The 20,102-nt window shown below is 33.9% G+C and overlaps 1 protein-coding gene and 2 pseudogenes across 1 annotated transcript; all 3 read right to left on the bottom strand.

The window, feature by feature from the left end:
* Positions 1–594: 594 nt before the first annotated feature.
* On the bottom strand, positions 595–5,801 carry ERD2B (endoplasmic reticulum retention defective 2B). The gene is made up of 6 exons (XM_059576468.2): positions 5,554–5,801; positions 3,725–3,990; positions 3,440–3,555; positions 2,054–2,127; positions 1,094–1,157; positions 595–979 (listed from the first exon to the last, which is right to left on the bottom strand). Exons 1-6 carry the CDS (start codon positions 5,642–5,644, stop codon positions 943–945), a joined length of 648 nt encoding a protein of 215 aa, XP_059432451.1. The 5' UTR covers positions 5,645–5,801; the 3' UTR covers positions 595–942.
* Positions 5,802–8,655: 2,854 nt separating this feature from the next.
* Positions 8,656–10,058, bottom strand: LOC148583176 (putative calmodulin-3; annotated as a pseudogene).
* Positions 10,059–11,464: 1,406 nt separating this feature from the next.
* LOC148583177 (F-box protein CPR1-like) lies at positions 11,465–12,556 on the bottom strand (annotated as a pseudogene).
* Positions 12,557–20,102: the final 7,546 nt, after the last annotated feature.

Genomic DNA, 20,102 nt, shown 5'->3' on the forward strand with positions numbered 1-20,102 from the left:
TCATCATATGATGTGATAATGCTAATCAGTACCATAATCTGATATGACAATGACAATCGGTGTTCATTAAAATAAAATAAAAAATAAAAAACAATTAATGGTTTATTTGCACTTACAGATTATTTGGGTGGGATATTGGTGAAATAAAAATGTTGTTTCTAGCATAAATTACTCTTTTATACCACCATAATCTCACCGTACTGACGTGACAGTGTTAATCTACTCTTCAATTAGCATTTGTTAAAAAATAAAAAATAAAAAAATTCAAAGATAAATTGACATTGTCACTTCAGTAAGGTAGAATAATAGTTGAATAAAAGTACCTTGCATTACTTTGCCTCTAATGAATAATAAGTGAAGCAATCAATTTACTTTTTTCCTTTCTCATTTTCTGTGTGTTACTATAAGTGACTTATGTTTTTAATTATTCGGTTAGTGAACTAACCGAAATTCCAATAGCATCTCCCTGATCAATGACTTTCTATTTATGTTATGAACATATACCCTTTTTTCTTTCATCTGCATCAAATATAATTCAGAATATATATATATATATATATATATATATATATATATATATATATATAAGGCACATTTGATGCAAACCCTGAATGGCAATGAATGTCAGCCACATAACATCTTTGGGATAATCTTGTATCGTCTATTACAATTATCTTGTTTTGGGACATTTTGTAGAGCGTACAAGTTACAACAGAGATTTTGAACAATTCACAATCCATAGTTTCTTCAAGTGCGTGATTGTTGAGATGCAGGATCAAGCCCAAATGTGTGGATGCACGTCGCTAGTGGGTGACCGTGCACTTAACATTATCCCAAAAGAATTAGTACTAGTTTCAGCCGAAAAGAATTGACACATACTATCTTTGTGCATTACATGACATCTTTAGTTCCCAACAAAGGGGGAACTAGGGGAGGATGAACTCAAGCTGGTAATTCAAGCTTTTTGTTGTTCTTCCAGCTGCAATCCAAATGTCAAATTACACCAAAGATTAGAAGACTAAAGATGAAATATGAATTATTAACATCAATTAAAAAAAATACATAAATTGAAAAGACAGGACCATTTATTTACCTATGAAAATAATAATAAAAGAAATCGGCATAGAGCAATGTTTGAACAAGCCCGGCAATCCAAGCTGCAGTAGCCAAACAATAGAAATGAGATTAATCAACACTGAAATATAAAATAAAATTATATTTCGAAACGGGGAAATTTCGGATGTTAGCTACCTTCCAATACATACATACGGTTATCAGTTTCAAACATCAAAATTCAAGGAAAAATATCAAAATTAGCCCTACAAATAAAAGAGGTGTAAAGTAAGGGGACTCTTGGCATTAGGCTTAATGTTCATCACACAGCCACTTCAAAAAAAAGATATTGGCAAAAGAAAATTGCAAGACTGTAATGAAACATGTTAACATAATATATTAAATTACAGAACACAGGCAAGAAGGGTGGGAATTTAAACCTATAAAATCTGTGTGATGTTCATATATTGACTCGTATACCATATCAGAATCAAAATGAGTCACAGGCACCACTTTGCAGAAATTATTTAATATGAAATAGAAACTTGATCAAATGGCAGTGTCAACAATCCACTACATGAGTGTTAGACACCATGTATACATTTTTTATGTGAAGTTGAATAAGTTGCAGAGTCTGCGTTCAGGCAAATGCCTCTAAAAACTAGAACCAGTAATTTTATTGGGAAAATGTAAAAACATCTATGGAAGCACCAATATGCATGCCATCATTAAATACACCAGATATGGATGTGTCACTTTGTGACTATGTTGTCAACGTTTATACACATATAGGCATACTCTTTTTCTATACAAAACTTTTACCATAAAAGCAAGAAACTCAAGTACACTTGAAGACCATGAAGTGTACTGCATACATATAAATACAGAGATCATGTGTAGGACCATGAATGCACGACACCCATACACAGAAAGCACAAGCAAACCAGCACCAAGAGACAGCACCAGAGAGAGAGAGAGAGAGAGAGAGAGAGAGTCATACTTATCCAGTGAACATAGTGTGGCTCAGTGAAATACCGGTAAATCCAGTTGAGAATGTATAATCCTCGATAAGCACTGCATTAAGACAGGCAGAAATTGAATAAAGTAAAAGTAAATTTCTACTGTAAGCACAACTTAGTCAAATAAGCACATAAAATCAAGGATACAGCAACTTGTCAAATTAGCACATAAACACAAACATTGATAACTGAGCCAATCTAAAGGCAGTCGAATGAGGGTTAAAAATTTTTAGTTTTGGAATTCAAGCATTATAGGTGACTAAGAAGAGACAACTCTTATTCCCAGAGAGAGTTGGTGGGGGGTGGTTAGGAGGAAGGAAATAACATTAAATGACAATGCTGCAGAAAAAGTTTGTGAAACCAATTGTTCATTCCCTTCTTAAACATCTGCCCTTCATTATAACATCTCTCATAGATGCTCAGGAAAACCATTACTTACACAATGAAAATTAAGCCCAAAGAAATTACTGATATCGTATCATTTGGTGGAAATAGAAAGATCACAACTTTGAATCTTCACTGGAATTAAAATCTGAATATGGTGGATAAATGTAGTGTAAGCAGAGTTTTCTTTTGGTGTTCCAGTATCTACTGGCAACCCAATCTCAGGTTAACATAAAGCTTGAGATGCTACCCATTACAGTAAAGTTGTGTCATTATATTCATCAAAAAAAAAAAATTGTGTCATTATATATATAATCTTCCAAGCAAGCTCAAGAACTCATCATAACATGAGATCCAAAATACTTTAGCAGAACTATGGAATCACATTTGAAATTCACAACTGTGAGGATTGCTATTGAATATATGAGATCTTCTCCAAGGGTATATGGAAATGATTTACGATAGTTGTCTTTTTCCACCAATCTTAGCACATATCAAGTTAGAAATGTACTCATACAACGGATTAGTTCTGTTCCACCAGTGAAATATTGGAAATTTTACAAGAAAATAATAGGTATATCATCTAATTTTACGAAGAGTGTAGTTAAAACTGGAAGGTACCCTAAAGGCACTGGGATTCTATACACCTGAGGTGATAGGCATCATCCTATGCCCTTGTGACTTGAGTAATATAACCATTAAAATTCACTTGGAATCATAACTAGCAGGAAAGAGAATTCTATTTTGGATTGCATAAAGTACATCAGAGATTAGTAATACTGAAAAAAAAAAAAAAAAAAAATTAAGCACAACTGTGCAATTGTCGCCCAATGATTAACCAGCACTGATATTTACATGGTTCTAACATAAGAAGATACAAGTTTGAGAGGAAAACACACTATATTACAACAAAGAAAAATTAATAAGCCAGAAATCTAAACTATCTTTACTGTTCAATTAATGTGGTTAAAGAATTAGCATACCCAAGAAGAAATACATATTGCCCTGTCAAGTTGTCAATATTTCTCGTTCTCTGCAACAGTATGAGCTGAGGAAGGATGGCCACGGCTTCTAAATATAAGGAGAATGTCCACATGACCTGGTCCATTATGTTGTGAAGCATGTGAGATAGAAAATAAGGGAAAAGAAGAGACAAGCATCTTCTGGCAAAAAACTCTGTAAAAGATGTGAATGGTCAAGTAGCTTGAAATTATCCCCTCGCACTTCACATGTTTGTAATATTATAACTAACATAGATAAAAACAGACCTCCTTAAATGTGAACTTCTCATTGATAAGTAGGGCCAAGAGTAAGCAAGGCAGTGCAAGGAAATAATGGCGGAAGGTATCTTGGTCTTTATCATAGGACCGACGAACAATCTTGTGGCGCCTTATGTACCAAACAATTGAAAACGAGCTCCCCAAGAATATTAACTTCATGACGGTATTATAAAGAGAGATAAAGTTGGTAAACATATCCATGTAGCGGGCAAGGAAAACAATAGCAAAGAGTTCTTGTGTCTTCAAAGAAATACCTATATATCATGACGCATATCAAAGGTCAAAGACTTTAGCAAGTTTGAAATACAAAAGTTTATTTTTTAACAAATCATCCTAAATAAAAACATTAAGTAATGAAGCTAAATAATATTATATAAAACAAAGATGAAGCCTCTAACATGAATCTAATGACACGAAAAATTGAAAATTATGGAAGTAATACAGAGGAGGTCTCCTTCACACACGCGTGCACTTAAATACACAAAAAGAGAGAAGGTAAGTTACACAAAAAGAAAAACATCAACACATTAGAAAGCCAACTGGGAATGGATGAAGTGTATCTGAGTTGTAGATTTTTCTTAGCCATAAAGCAAGAAACTTAAAATGTAAAGGTCTAACAACCTCCAATAGGTCTCCCAAAAACAAACGCAAAGATTCTCCATGCAGACCACTAGGATATTAGTGTATCATGGTAAACCTAATCCATATAGCCTTGCAATTTTAAAAAATGGGACCACTGTTGATCTCCAATAACCAGAGGTGGCAGTTGATGGTGTGTGGCAATGTCCAACAACTGTAGAGATGATCAGTGATGTGTGGGGGTCGGTCAGCAAACCTCAAAATAAAATCTCATATATTTAGGCACAGAGTGTTTTTCCAATAATATATTTTTGTTGAAAAAAAAAAAAAACAATTTCATCTTCTCAATGAAATTTTTAGGAGTGTTCGCCAAATTCTAGGGGTACGATGCAAGGACTAAAAGTGCATTCTGATAGAGATGAAACTTCAATGATTCCTCATCTCTATGACAGAGGAAGGATTTGAAATTTTAAGCAATGCCATTATTAGAAGAAATAGCGACCAAACTACCAATAGAAGCTTTAAAATAAATGATGAATATGGAATTATGCAACTTAAAAGTTTCATACCACATTTTTCAAAGAAAATACTAATTATCAGATTAAACAGAGCATCGGATGAACCAATACACAAAAGAGTAATTGAGTGGCATCTGTTATTCTCCTAATGGCCTCATCACAACCCCAACCAGTGGCATGATTACCACATTTTCTCAGCATGAAAGCATGCCAAAGACAATCAGATTCCTTGAAATGCCTCTAAAATCTAAGAACAAGAAAGAGGGTTGTCTCAGATGAACCTTTGAAAGGACCCACAAAGTCCCATTGACACATTCATTTTCTTCCGTCACTCGAACTACAACCCAAAAACATTTCTGAACGATATTTCTAAAACATGTGCAACGACGTCCACAAAATCACAGTGAACCTCTCTTCTCTTTCAAAAGGCTAAAATGCTTCTTCACTTGCTCCATTACAAAAGCAAAAGAGGATTCCCATTTCCTTCCTAATTATAGTAGAATTGTCTTAAACCTTGTTATCCTCAAAACTATAAATTTCTACTCTCACGTATTACTTAATCAATTAATTCACCACCCTGTGTTTCATTCTAGCTATCTACCGTTAGAAGCCTAAAAAACCTCTTAATCTTCAAGAATCCTCAACATTCAACAAGATTCGCATTAGCAATATAAACCCAGAAACGAACATTTCAAGAAGATGTGAATTGAATAAATGTACCAGCACAGGATTTGATGGTGTGGATCTTGAGGAGCAAGACGAGGACGCTGGCCAAATGGGTCATGTCACCCGCTAATCTGAAAATATTCATCTTCGATTCCACAGATCGACCCCAAAATGTTCCACACAGTTCTTACGCTTCGTTTCTTTTTGCTCAAATAAATTCTCGCTCGCTCTGTGTGATTGTGTGTGTCAGAGAGCGCTTGGTTAGAGCTCTTCGGTAGTGAGAGCTAGATCTGGAAAACAGGTCGGTCCATCGTGTCACGACGTTAATACGTAAGCCTATCAATTTTCTTATGGAAGACGTGATTTTTTTTTTTTTTTTTTAAATTAAATTTCTTATTTTCTCATTTATATCACAAGCTAAAAATAAATAACACCTCATAAAATATATTAACAAACATAATGAGAAATTTCTGTTAAGGAAAGGTTAAAAAAAAAAAAGGAAAAAATCTATAAGAAGAATGGGAGAATTTCCTGACACAATGGTAATCATAAAGATTAATGATATACATGAACCATAAAAGTCTTAAATTTAATCTCATGACAAACGTAGAATAATCACTCAAAAACTAAGTGTCCGTTTGGGAATGCGATTTTAATAAACGCGATTTTAAAAATTGTGTTTTTGAAATCGCATAGGCGTTTGGTAAAACATGTTAATAAGTACTTTTTTTTTTTTTTTATCAATTGAGTGCTTGGATAATATTAACATATAATTGCGGTTTCATGGCCAAATAGGTAAATATTGCGCCAAATATTGTTTTAAGCGAAATCGTGATTTTGGTTTAAATTCGCACTTTTTCAAATAAGCACCTCTAGTTAGCTTATAGAAATTACAGATTTTTTCACGATTTTAAAATTGCAATCTCAAACACTCCAAAATTGCGATTTGGTTTAAAAACACAGATTATTTATAAAAAAAAAAAACACTCCCAAACGGACCCTAAATAAAAAACAGATATTTTCATCATATTCCACATTTTTGCACCAAAAATACACAAATAAATAAATAAATGCAAGGAAAAACGAGAGGTGGGAAAGATGGCTAAGAAAAAAAAATACAAATGGAATAATGCATAATATGTTAATTTTGAGGGGATGAATTCGTAAAATATGTGTATAAAGAATTTAAACATTTTGAGGAGAGAACCTAACATTCTCATATCTTTAAATAATTGTGAAATAAAAATATAATATATATTATTAGGGGTGGATCCATGTGTTAGGGTGAGGGGACAATGTTTCCTCAAAATATATAAATTCTTTATATACATATTTTATGGGCAAATGTTAGTTCTCTCCTGGTATTCTTAAAGTGTTATTCTCGTCCTATGTTGATATTATTTTTTAAAAACAAAGTACGAGAAATAAGAATTTTTTGTTTTTTTTTTTTTGTTTTTTTAGAAAATAATATTTATAAGGGACTAAAATAACATCTAGCATTTCCCTTTAAGATATTGATGTGACAATCTTAACCAATTTTACAAATCCTTAAATCAGTCATAATTAAAAAAAATTAAAAATTAAAATTAGTTGGTAGTGAGACTACCACATTAATAATATAATAATTATAAAATAAAAATGTAATATGTAACATAACTCGATGATAATTCATCGTGAACCTAATTGCCCCTTGCACATTTACGAAACCCTGCCAACCAACTAAAAGTCTTCTACATGATGGGATTGGTGAGATTGTGATGTGAATTGATAGTAATGTGTTTAAATAGAAGCTTTTCGTCTATATTTTTTTAAAGTTTTGAGTGATTTTTACTATTATTATTTCTACTCTATTTTTCCAGTTATTTTTGCCTGTAAATGTAAGTTTATTAAGCCAAACTACATAGATGTATTTTTTACGTTATTGGCTTGTTTAATTTTTGTCTTTCACTTGTCACATACAAAATCCTTTTAACAATTCAAGGAATGTGATTACTCTTTGAACTAATGAAGTGATGAACCAGAACCACCCGCATCATAATGGTCCCAAATGTCCCCATTTAATCGTTCGGTGTTCAATCATCCCAGATTGCTAGGTAGGAGAAATTAAATCTACCTTCTTTTTTTTTTTTTTTTTTAGATCAATATTTGTTTGTCCGTAAATAAATGAAAAATTAAAATATGGTATTAAGGCGACTTAGGGCCTGATTGACTGAAAGTGAAGTTCGACCTGTCCTTCACTCAGTCTATGAAATGCATATAATTCTTATGTCAGTTTGATAGATCGAATTGGAGAAATTTTGCCCAACCCGATTTATTAGCAAACATATATCTAAAATGTATGTATAGATTGAATTGAAAGAATTTTCTTTCATTCTAAAATATATGTATATATCACATCACTATTCTACTATGCTGACGTAGTATTGTCAATCCACAGAATCAGTCATTGTTAAAAGAAAAAAAAAAACAATTCAATGGTGTATAATGAGATAATAGTGTGGTATATAACATTACTCTTTTTAATATGGCAATCAGTTAAACTATCAGTAAAGCATGTAATTCTCACCTAGTGGGAGGAAAAATTTATTCATGCTTGAGTACCTCTTTTTTCTTTTCTTTTTTGTTCTTTTTCTTTTTGAGCTGCCATGACTTTTTATTGAGAAGTAAAAGACAATACAAAAGAGAGATCCGCACTAGGCACTTCAAACAGCAACAAGGAGAAACAACACCAGCAACCATTCAAGCCTGCAAAGCAAACCCACAAAGCCAACACAAACTTGTAGATAGCAACCAAAGCCAGAAAGGCACAATACGATTATAGAACCAATAAATTTTTTAATTCTTTTTTCTAAAAAAAAAAAGGAATAATTGGTTCTATTGAATTACAACACTGTTGACTTTGGAAAAGTAAATAAAACATAATACTACTAATAACCCAATAAAAAACCTAAATTAAAGTAAAACTCTTAAGCTACTAAAACAAGAGACAGAGCAAACAAGTAGATACTAAAGAACAGTGACACAAATAACGCAAACAAGAAGAGACAAACCAACCAACCAAAGCAAATACCAACTGAAAGATGTCCTAATGGGAAATAGAAATGTTATCAAACTTATCTTCCCTGTTTCCTTTTATGTGTCTATGCACTCCAAATTTTAGTTTTTGTTGAATGGTCCTTGCTTGGCCATCATGACTTTGACAAACTCCTCATAGTTGATCTACCCATCCACATCAGCCTCACGAATCATCTCGTAAACTTCCTCATCTGTCAGCTTCTCACCTGCAGAAATGAAGAAACGAAGCCATTCTAAACCTTGCCATAACATGTTGGAGCTCATCTGCAGAGATGAAGCCATTTCTATACCTTGTCATAGGCACGAAAAGTCTCCTTGAGCTCCTCCTCTGCATCAGCATCCAGCTTACAGGCCATCAGGTTGAGGAACTCCAACCAGTCAATGGTACCATTCACATCCGCATGAACCTCATTTATCGTGTCCTACAGCTCTGCTTCAGTTGGGTTCTGCCCAATGATCGCATATAAAAACAGTTGGGTTCCAAGCTCCTTAGTAGTGATAGCCTGTGGCAAAAGTTAGGACACATACAATGGCATATAAAAACAGTTTCATCATTACATTTAACCCAGAAATATTGAAGCCTTGGATGCAGACAAATGGAAGAAGGGATAACAATTAAAAGTTAACAATAAAATTGTTAGTGTGGACTTCAAACTTTTTTAAATGCTTCATCAGTCTTATTAAGCAAAAGCGCCAACCAAAGAACAAAACATGATACCAAAAATGCACAAAACAATGAACCCAAAAAAACACAGCCCAAAAAAAAACCCCTAAGAAGATGTAAAGGTGCATTCTACAAACTCCTCATCTCTAGGATCCTTCATGAGAGTGAACAAAAGATAATGACAAGATGCTGCCTTGTGATCAATGCAAACGCTTAAGATATGAGGAATTAACCACTTGCAGAAATTCTCCAAATTCAACAAACCTGAAGTAATTTGAATTTAACATTATGAATTATATAAATTAAAAGGAAAAGAACATGTTGTACTTCTTGTTCTATTATTGTTTAACTATAGAATTAATAGTTTATATACAAACTCCAAAACTGTTTCCAATAAAGCCTCAGAACCATTGCAATCATGTCTTAAAGATGCTAGCCAAAATAAATGAATTTTTCTTAATCAACCCAATTTGCAGTTTGTTGGAAACTTCTACTGAAAATTAGGTGTGACAAGCACTTGAAATAAAACTGGTGTCAACCTTTCTCGAACACTCATTTGGACACAATCAAATATATTTTCCTTCAGTTACTTAAGAGGAGAAGCAATTATAAGATTTTCCATTTTTTCAAGAAACTGATTCATATTTTTTATTTTAACTATCATTCACAAAAGTTAACTACCCCAAACCCAGCCCCACTTCATGCTCTGAAAGGATTTGTTATATAAACTTGAAATACTGAAACTGATAAGAAGAATGTCCAAGGATGAAATATTTGTATACAAGGCAAGAGCAATGAGAACATTTATACTTAAAGCCATCTTGGTTTTAAATTCCAAATCCAATTTATGAAACCCAACACATGAAAATGAAAAGAGCAGGTTACTCGATCAACCCTGGGTGCTGCATCTATAGCATAGACCTGAACATCCTGTGAAGCCTAAGAATAAGGCAAAACCAAGAAAGAATCTTTTTTGCTCCAAGAACAAGTTCCTGACCATTGTTTACTAGACAAAGTAAGAGTTTTAGTCCTATTAGAAAAGTTGAGATCTAGAGTCTACATAAATTTGACTTTGTGCTGAAACAAATTAAAGATGAATAACAAAAATCTCAATGCTTTGGTTTATGAAAGGCTTGTCTGCCTAATTTGTTTTAGTTTTCTTCTTCTTCTTCTTTACACTATTCAAGTTATAGCCCTGTTTTCAAGTCTTTGCAACCCTAAATCGAATCCTTTTCTTTACCATAACTGCTACATACTGAAAACTCCTCTCTCAGTCCTCACCATCAGAGACTTCTAGATACATGACATACTATCAACCACTAATTGATTGCCACTCACATTCCTCAACTAGAATACTTAGAACCAAAGTGGTATGAATGGAGAAATTAGCAGGAGAAATAAACACCAACACATAAAAAAATAATATTAAAAAATTAATGACAACCCCTGGTTAAAACATAAGAACCATGCGCCAAGAAAAGGATACTTCAATGGAAGTGGTGAAAAAATGCAACCAAAGATATCAATGGCTCCTGCTGAAAAATCCACTAGATGTAACTGCATGTTGTCAATCATTAGTTGCAAGGCTCCCTCATATGCATAAAAGAAAGCACATCATCAAAGCCACATAGGCAATTACGCGGAAAAAAAACAATTAAAAGAAAAGAAAAAAAGAAGGTGAAAATGGACGGTAAGAGGTGGAGATTCGCCTCCATCGCCACCCGCTGCACCTTACGAGGCTGGGGTGGGCGGCAGTGGAGCCATGCCCAACTCTATTCCCAAAATTTGACTTTTTAAATCGAATTGTGTAACTCCATAACTTTTAGCAGATGTTCCAATTTATACTAAAAATATATATATATGACAGAAACTGTGAGCATGTTAGTAATTTTCCTATGCTTCTACTTCTGTGTAAACATTCTAATTTTATTAAATAATCTAATAAGAATAGAACAGAAGCAAAAACAATGAGACATACCAAAGCAGAAATCTATATATAGTGTTCTTGATATAATCCAGTAAAAATAACGAAAAAAAGCAACCAAAGACATCAAAATCTAACACGAGAAGTCCCCAAGAGGTAGCTCAATTAGCTGGACTACGCTTAATGAAGCGAAGGTCACTAGTTCAAATCCCCCTCCCCCTCTTGTCCGGATATGTCAAAAAAAAAAAAAAAAAAATCTAACACGAGGAGATAGTTAACTGAAGAAACGCGATGCATTGAATTCAATCGACACTAACACCATCGAGGAGAAGGAGGCTTCCCATACAACTCACTGTCCAAATAATGTTGCCAATATTGTTGCAATTATACGTACGACGTGTCTTCTTCTTTATATCATACCAAAAGAGATTCTTACCCTCGAAGCCGTAATCCATCTCCATCAGAGCCTTTTGGCCGTCCGTTGAGAACACTACTCGCTGGAAAGTTATCGGCCGAGTACAAAGGCGACTCCAACTAGTCTCCTTCATCATCCAAAGGTTAATGGCTTTTCCCCCCACTACATATGCGGAAACACAAAGCGATCCTCCCAGAACCTCCAAACTTTTAACCAAATACGGTTTAACCGGAAGCGTAAGCGTATGGGCTTGAAATTTCTCGGCGGTGATATGGAATGCGAGAAGGCGGATCCCTCCAGCCGCCCTCTTAACCAACCAGCGAAAAACACCGTTCAAAAAAACTGGCCTCGAAGAAATACGCGACTCCTTGTAAGGCCATTCGTCTTCTACTATTCTCCAAGAATTCGCTTTCAAACTATATACCATAACCTCAAAGGCCCCTGCAAGATCTTCTTCATCGGAATCATCGCCAACCCTTTCATGGCTTTTAAAGTATTCCACAATCCTCAAAACCTTGTAATCGTCGTTGACGGGGTCATACCCAAATGCAAACTTGTCTCTCCCAGGGTGACCAAGAGCGTATACGGTTGGCTAAGAGGGTAATTTCTTGTATTTTCTGATTGATGGGTTCCAAATCGCAGTTATATTATCATCAGTGCCGATGCAAACCAAGCCATTGCAACAGCCTATGATCTTTAGTCTGAAGGGTATATGTGGCTGAAAGAAAGGCGGGACGACCTCCACGGGCTAATCCTCGTTGGAAAATTCCACCAAATAGCAATGTGCGTTACGAAACAGTAACTTAGCTGCTTTGTCTGCACAAAGAGATTGTGTTCTCTACTGTTCTCGAGATGCATCTTCAGGAAATTTGGGCCGTTGATTAAGGCGAACCATTCCTTCAAAACGCACTGGAAACGCAGTCTTGACGGGTAATCGGGAAAGAATTTCGGGGATTAGGTCTTGTGGAATCATCGCCATCTTTTCCCGCTGAGTAGGTCTCTTTCTTTTGAGATTTGAATTTCGTCGGTGTGTGGGTTTTGCAGGTTTAAGGAATTGAGATGAAGGAATGGCGGGTGCGGTATATATAGGAACTCCATTAGTCGGTGCGTTTTGGGTCTGATATGGGCCGAGGGTTTCCTACGATTTGGGCTCGGGCCTTGGGAGTCATACGTCTGAGTTAATTAGTTTTTTTTTTTTTTTTAAATAAAAATAATATTCATAGTCACACTTATTTATTAATTAATCACTATTTGATTAAAATTTAATAATAATTAATTACAAGCTTAATGGTGATTTTAAGAACCACATCATTTTTGAAGAGACACAATAGTGATTTGTAGCATTACTCTCTCATATAAAAATATTATGAGAGCTCTTTGTAGTATGCAAAAATAACAAATAGGTCATTGTATCCAACTTTCGTCTAATTTTTGTACAAGTCAACACCAATAAGATTATGACATATGTTACCCATAATAAAAATAACAATAAATATATAAGAAGATAAATATTTTTTATTTTTTATTTTTTAAAAAAAGGAATTATGAGTGGTCAAGCCACCTCTTAAGCCAAAATAGAGGTAGGGGTGGTTCGGCCACCCCCATGCCAGATAGTTTTTGAATCTATATCCAAACACTGATTTTGGAGCATTGTTTGGCCACCTGTGTCAATTTGTCAAAAGCGCTAAAATTTTAGTGGAGTTTCATCACGCAATACATAGCTCGATGAAAAATAAAATAAAAAATAAAACTAGTTGGAGTGGTTATAGTAAATTGAGATGGAATATAAATAAACAAGAAAATAAAATGGGTGTGGGCATTATAGCTAGAGATTTTTAGATAAATGTATTGGCAACTATGTGTACCAATGTCTTTTATCATTGATTCAACTGTAACACAACATAGAAAGCATCAAAATTATGTAGAGACTTGAGGATCCAAAGTGTAATAATTGAGAGAGATGCATTGAAAATTGTGCATTGTGGCAAGAAGGTTGTTGTTGTTTAGCCAATTGAGTGATGACATAAAAACTATGTTAGTAGTTTCTGTGTGACATATTAAAAGGGAATCTAATGAAGGAGTTCATTGCTTAGCGAAAAGTGAAAACAACTCTTCACCAATATCCATAGCAATTAAGTATGGATGTCATGTATTTATTTAAAATATTGTACTTGCATAGCAAGATGTCTTCTTTTGATTTAAATGAAAGCCCGAAAATCTTTCTTTATAAAAAAAATCTTAACAAAAACTATACATTTAGGAATTTTGGCGGATTAAGAAGTGGAATCCACGGGCTTTGCTCAAATATGACGGCCTAAATAGGGTCCGTTGGTAAATTTTGAAAAGTGTTTTGAGTTTTGCTTTTTGAAAAGAGTAAAAGTTGAAATTGATTGGTGAAAATGAGGTTTGAGAAAAGTTGAAAATAGGTTGGTAAAATATTTAACCGAAATGTACTGTAAAGTCAGTGTTTGAATTCACGATGTCTACTCTAATAAAGCATTAACCCGCCAATTATTTCAAAAAGCTTAAATATAGTAGTTTAATTTTTACTTTAACAATTACATATAACAATAAGATTTGTTGGACTAAAGTTGGATAATACATCAACTTTTCTAATTTTGCTTTCATACCACTCTTTCAACGACTTGAAATTAGCAAAAAAGAAATGGTTGATGGTAGGTGATAGCCTCATAGGTCCCTACTAAATTTACGGCTTAGTAGGGATAAAATTGTTTGCTTAGCCTTAATCTCATTATTATAAGGCTTTCACCTGTCCTCCCTTTGAATAGAAAAAATAAAAATAAAAAACTATATGTTATAAGGATAAGGATTAATGGCTCGTATTATTCAAAATAAATGCAACAACCAAAACGATTGTGACATGTGAACATGGTACAAAGGTATCTTTCTCATAAGCCATAACTATGAGTGATATGTGATTTTAATATGGTCGGGGCCCATCATTAAATTCAAATGACTTGCATCCCGTGACCATTGAGTATACTTGTTTAACTCTTATCATGTCATTTTCGAATGAATATCATTATAGTTTGATTGTTATCTATAACATCCTAAGCCAATCTGGGCCAAGAAACGATTGGGATCCCGTACAGTATTTATTTTGTTTTTTTTAAAAAAAAAACTTCACTTTAACTCCTTGAACTTCTACTCGATTTTACAAATCTTCTTGAACTTCCAAATCTCTCATTTTGGATTCCTAAACTTTCAATTACTCTCAATGTGAACCCATCCGTCAGATTTTAAATGTTACATAACGTATACCCCTGACTTTTGTATAAAATTCAAACTTTCAAAATGTTTTTTTATTAAAAAAAAAAATGAAAATCAAGAACATTTTGGTTTTTTTTTTTTTTTTTGTATTTTTAACGACTAAAATTAACGGAAGGGTTCTAATTGAGAGTAATTGAGAGTTCAGGGGTCTAAAATGAGAGATTTGGAAGTTCAGGGGGGGTTTGCAAAATCAGGTGAAAATTCATGGGGTCAAAGTGAAGTTTCTCCTTTTTTTTTTTTAATTGAATGAGAAAAAGAGATTACACGAGAGATGATAATGAAAAAGAGAGCCCCTACTATCAGGTTCATCCTGATAACACTTATTTTGCAGCCTCTAATTATTATGTGACACGTCATCAATTTAAGAAAAATGCAAAAACTAAAAGTGAGAACAATCACACCAATCAGAGAAGAAGAAAAAACCCATAGTCGGCAAGACCTAGGCCAGACCCACGGACCCACGCTGTGGGTCTCGCCGGACCCACGAGTCTGGCCGGCGGGTGAACGCCTCAAACCCCACCGGCCGTGACCTGCTTTAAGACCCGTTTCGAATGTCTCAAAACCCGTTTCTAATGCCCCAAAACCCTTTTTCTAATGTTTCAAAACTCGTTTTTTGATTCAAAACTAAAACCTAAAGGTGGAAAGTTAACATTTTTAAGGATTTTATCACTCTAAAATCTAGTGTATTTTGGTCTAACTTATTTTTGTATACTTTTTATGTTTTTACTTTATGTGTCAATTATTAATTATGAGTTTTAAAATGAAGGTTATCAGGATAGTCCTGATAAAAAGTTTTCTCAACGAAAAAAATCTTATTAAAATGCTTTCAAAAGTAAGATAAAAAACCACGTATTTACCTTCTTGATATAGAGAATAGGGTTGTAGAAAATTGTTGTTTGGTTGTTATCTGTAACATTTTAAGCCTCCCGAGCCAGGGACTAGGAATTGAAATCTTGTTGCACGAGATGCAATAAACCTAAAATCGAGTGTCTCATTTTTTTCGGCTGGTTCACATTTCTGTCTATCGCCACCTTACTCGGAAACCATCTAGTTAAGAAGTTCAACCTCCTTGAGCGTCGTTGTTCCCCTAATTCTCACAGTTGCTCGCCGGCTGACGTGTCGCATGGTCGGTCAAAATAAAATAAGTAGCATTATAAATAAAAACATTTTTTTTTTTAAGTGTAATTTTCAATACTTTTTCTGATGCCTAACCACTCTTTCGTTTGTCGTTGTAGCGCCTAATCTGATGCGCACAGTATTGACTAAAGGAGGCAGCCCAAAGAAAAGCATGTCCCAGCTTTTCCAGCCAATGACCACCTCCACACAATCAAAAGACACGTCACCCATCGAGATATGCTACAATTTAATAAAAATTTCATATGGTAAGATGTCACGTCATTTATATGATGTGGCATTTTATCATAAGGATTTTTATAGACAATATATGCAATTTTTAAGAAATGTGATACAGTCACAACTTAAACTCAATTTTGGTCTAACTTTCAGATAAAATTTCTCTTTCTCTCTCTAGTTTAAGGCTTTCTCTCTCCTTTACAAGCAGTTTTTATTTAAACTTTAAAAAAAAATTAAGTCAAAATTAAGTTTAAATTATGCCTTTATCATTTTTCAATTTTTATTAGATTGAAACATTTCTCAAAAACTTATTGTACACGTGACATGGTCCGGTCCCTTTTTCTTATTGGATACTCAAATTTACGCACTAAAAGCAACACGTCAACAGCTGACTTTTGGAAAAGTTGCATCTTAATTCTGGTGGTGGGAAACAAATCAAAGCCAAAGGAGCGGCATTAGGCAGATTTTGAAGTGTTTATTTTTTTATTTTTATATAAATTATTATTAGATAATAAGAAAAAAGTGTAGCATCAAATAATATATATATATATATATTGTCATGTTAAGGAGTGAACATTTGAAAATATGTGTAGTATTTTTTATAGCTTTTGTTAGAATAGTTGAATGTGTGCCTAAAGAGTATTCACATTCGGCTCAACAAATATTTAACTAAAAAACATATTTTTCTAGTTATTCCTGTTTTTTCAAATAACTTACATTTGACTCAACATTTTAGCTATTCACTTTCACTTTTCTATTTAAAATATAATTTATTTGTCGACATTTTTTTTATTATTATTTTTTTTATTTCCAATGAAGAGATAGAGCAAGATTACTTTTATTATTAATATAAATAAAGATTTGTTGAGCTATAGTGCTCAGCAAATTTGTTGAGCACTGTAGCAGCTCAACAAATCCGTAGTCATTTTATTGAGTTGGATGTTGAGCATTTTTTGTTACATTGCTAGTTAAAATAGCCAAAAAGTCAATTTGTTTAGGCCAATGTGAATGCGCTTAACAAAAGAGTTTGCAAGAATGGACGGGGAAGATAACTTTGATGTTTAAGTTAGTATGAATTAGGGAGAACAACTCAAAAAAAAAAAAAGAAAAAAAAAAGAAGCAAAAGTAGTGTGCAAAGAAAATAGACGAAAGTTCTCTTTTACCTAATTTTTTCCCCCTTTTATAGTATAATTTTCTTGTAATTGTCTCCCACGTGTTGCGTCTCCATTGAAGAGACTCCCCGAGTGATGATAGAGAGCACGCCCGGTGTAATTTTATTTTTTCTTTATAATTAAAATAAAATAATAATAATAATAATAATAAGAAATTGTTACACCCGAGGCTCTCCTATTGTAATGTTCCCTATATCCCACAATTCCTATATGTGATCGCCTCATGCCGGAAAATCGTATGACAATTTACTAACGTGTTAAAGGTGGGGATTTGGTGTGGTACCATGCAACTATTTTTGGGTCGGTTGATTGATGGACTGGATATTGAGTGCTCATGCCCGACAATTTTTATTATAAATTGATGTGCCAGTTTATATGATAATTATCACGCCTATCATTAAAATATTAATTGTCACATGACAGTCTACATAACATTTAGGGTTAAATACTAAATTAGTCCCTGGGGTTTCACAACTTTATTTTTTCCCCCTTGGGGTTTCATTTTTATCACAGGAAGTCCCTGTGGTTTTAATAAGTGACCAAATTAGTCCATCCGTTAGTTGACCGTTAGTTGACTGTACGGACTGACACGTGGACCAATCAGACGTCGACACGTGGCACATATATTAATTTTTTTATTTTTTTTTAATTAAAAAAATGTTTTTTTTTTAAATTAAAAAAAAAAAAAAAAAAAAAACAGAAAAATCGGACGAAACTCGGCCACCCCCTTGGCAATTTGGGGGTGGCTCGGCCCCCCCTTTGGCCATGGGGGTGGCCAGGCCACCCCCATCTGGCCGGATGGGGGTGGCCGAGCCACCCCCTGGGCACCAGGGGGTGGCTCGGCCACCCCCTTGGGCTCCAAGGGGGTGGCCGAAACCACTCCCAACGGTGGTTGGGGGTGGTTTCGGCCACCCCCAAGGCTCCATGGGGGTGGCCGAGCCACCCCCAGTGGGTACCGGGGCCACCCCCTTGGAGCCCAAGGGGGTGGCCTGGCCACCCCCATGGCCAAAGGGGGTGGCTCGGCCACCCCCTGTTTCGTCCGATTTTTCTGTTTTTTTTTTTTTTTTTTTTTTTATATTTTTTTTTAATTTAAAAAAAAAAACATTTTTTTTAATTAAAAAAAAATTAATATATGTGCTACGTGTCGACGTCTGATTGGTCCACGTGTCAGTCTAACGGTCAACTAACGGTCAACTAACGGATGGACTAATTTGGTCACTTATCAAAACCACAGGGACCTCCTGTGATAAAAATGAAACCCCAGAGGGGGAAAAAATAAAGTTGGAAAACCCTAGGGGGTTTTGGAGTATTTAACCCTAACATTTATTATATATACAAATTAATTTAACAAATTACATAATACTCACCAAGTAAGCCACTAAAATGTATTAACAATCTAGGGAGCACCTATTTTTATAAAATAAAGACTTTCACATGAGTTTATAATAAATTATAATAAAAAATGTAAGCTGTTTATGTATAGTAAACGGAACAGTCCAGAACAGCCACATGTTAAGTTCACATTGATTTACTTTAAACTAAAACAAAGACTTTGTTATTTATTATTATTATTTGTTATTTTATTTTATTTTTGACAATAGGACTTTGTTATTTGCTAACATATCAAACAAAGACCCGATTAGAAGAAAAAAAAATATCAAACAAAGACCCGATTAGAAAAAAAAATATATAAAACAAAGACCCAGAGTAACCATGATTCTCTTATAAAAATAAAATAATAATAAAAAAAAGGGCAAAGCTGAGATTTGAATGAATAAAATTGCGGAAATGAGGGGTCAAGCCGTCAATTCCAATTTAATCCGTAGATTTGTCTCGAGGGAAAATTAAGAATAATGTCATATATATATATATATATATATATATATATATATATTGGTTATTCTACAATTTAAAATCATTTTTATCATACCACTTCATACTGATTGATGTTGCATGAGCTAAATGGAGGTAAAAATATCTGATTTTTTTTTTAAGTGACCGCGTAATCCATGTCACGTCAAGTAGTATTACAAAGTGAGTGCGATAAAATGGGGCTGGAAAATAAATTTATTATTCTTTTTTACTTAAGAGTAATGTTAGGTACTATATTTTTATTTTCTTAAATTTTTTTTAAAGCTGATGTGGCTTTTAAAATCACTATTAAATGCTAGATGAATTATATTTGATTTTTGATGTAATGGTGATTTTGAAAGCTATATCAACTTTAGGAGGATAAAAATATGGTACCTAGCATTACTTTTTACTTAAAGACAAAATTTAGGAAATATAGCATTTCTCTTAGTCATAAAACACGCGTAATCAATGCTACACATATAGCTGTTAAGTGAGCGAAGCGTCTCGCAAGCAAGCTCGGACTCGGCTCGCATAAGCTCGGCTCGTGCTCGACTCTAATATTAAATGAAGCACTTCATGAACACAAATCCTGGCTCGAATATTAAACGAAGCAAACTCGGCTCGACTCGGCTAAGCTCATGAACAGCTCGTATAAGCTCGAGTGTGTGTGTATATATATATATATAAACTAAGTAATAGATAATTAATTATAAATCTCATAATTATTAAAACCTTAAAATTGCATTTATATTTAAGCGTTAGAGAATGAAAAATTCTAGACTCTTCGTGATGAAAGAGAGAGAGAGCAATCATTAAAAAAACATCTATTCAATTAGAGCAGATCCAAACGAAAGG

The sequence above is a fragment of the Corylus avellana genome, chromosome 11, assembly GCF_965113065.1.
Source record: "Corylus avellana chromosome 11, dhCorAvel1.hap1.2, whole genome shotgun sequence".
NCBI classification, from domain to species: domain Eukaryota; kingdom Viridiplantae; phylum Streptophyta; class Magnoliopsida; order Fagales; family Betulaceae; genus Corylus; species Corylus avellana.

Excerpts from the sequence above, each read along its gene's own strand:
- ERD2B (XM_059576468.2), bottom strand. The coding sequence starts at position 5,644 with ATGAATATTTTCAGATTAGCGGGTGACATGACCCATTTGGCCAGCGTC. Across the intron at positions 3,556-3,724 it reads AGAAGTTCACATTTAAGGAG|GTCATGTGGACATTCTCCTT; the intron begins GTCTGTTTTTAT and ends ATAATGGACCAG. Across the intron at positions 980-1,093 it reads TTTTATTATTATTTTCATAG|CTGGAAGAACAACAAAAAGC; the intron begins GTAAATAAATGG and ends TTTGGATTGCAG.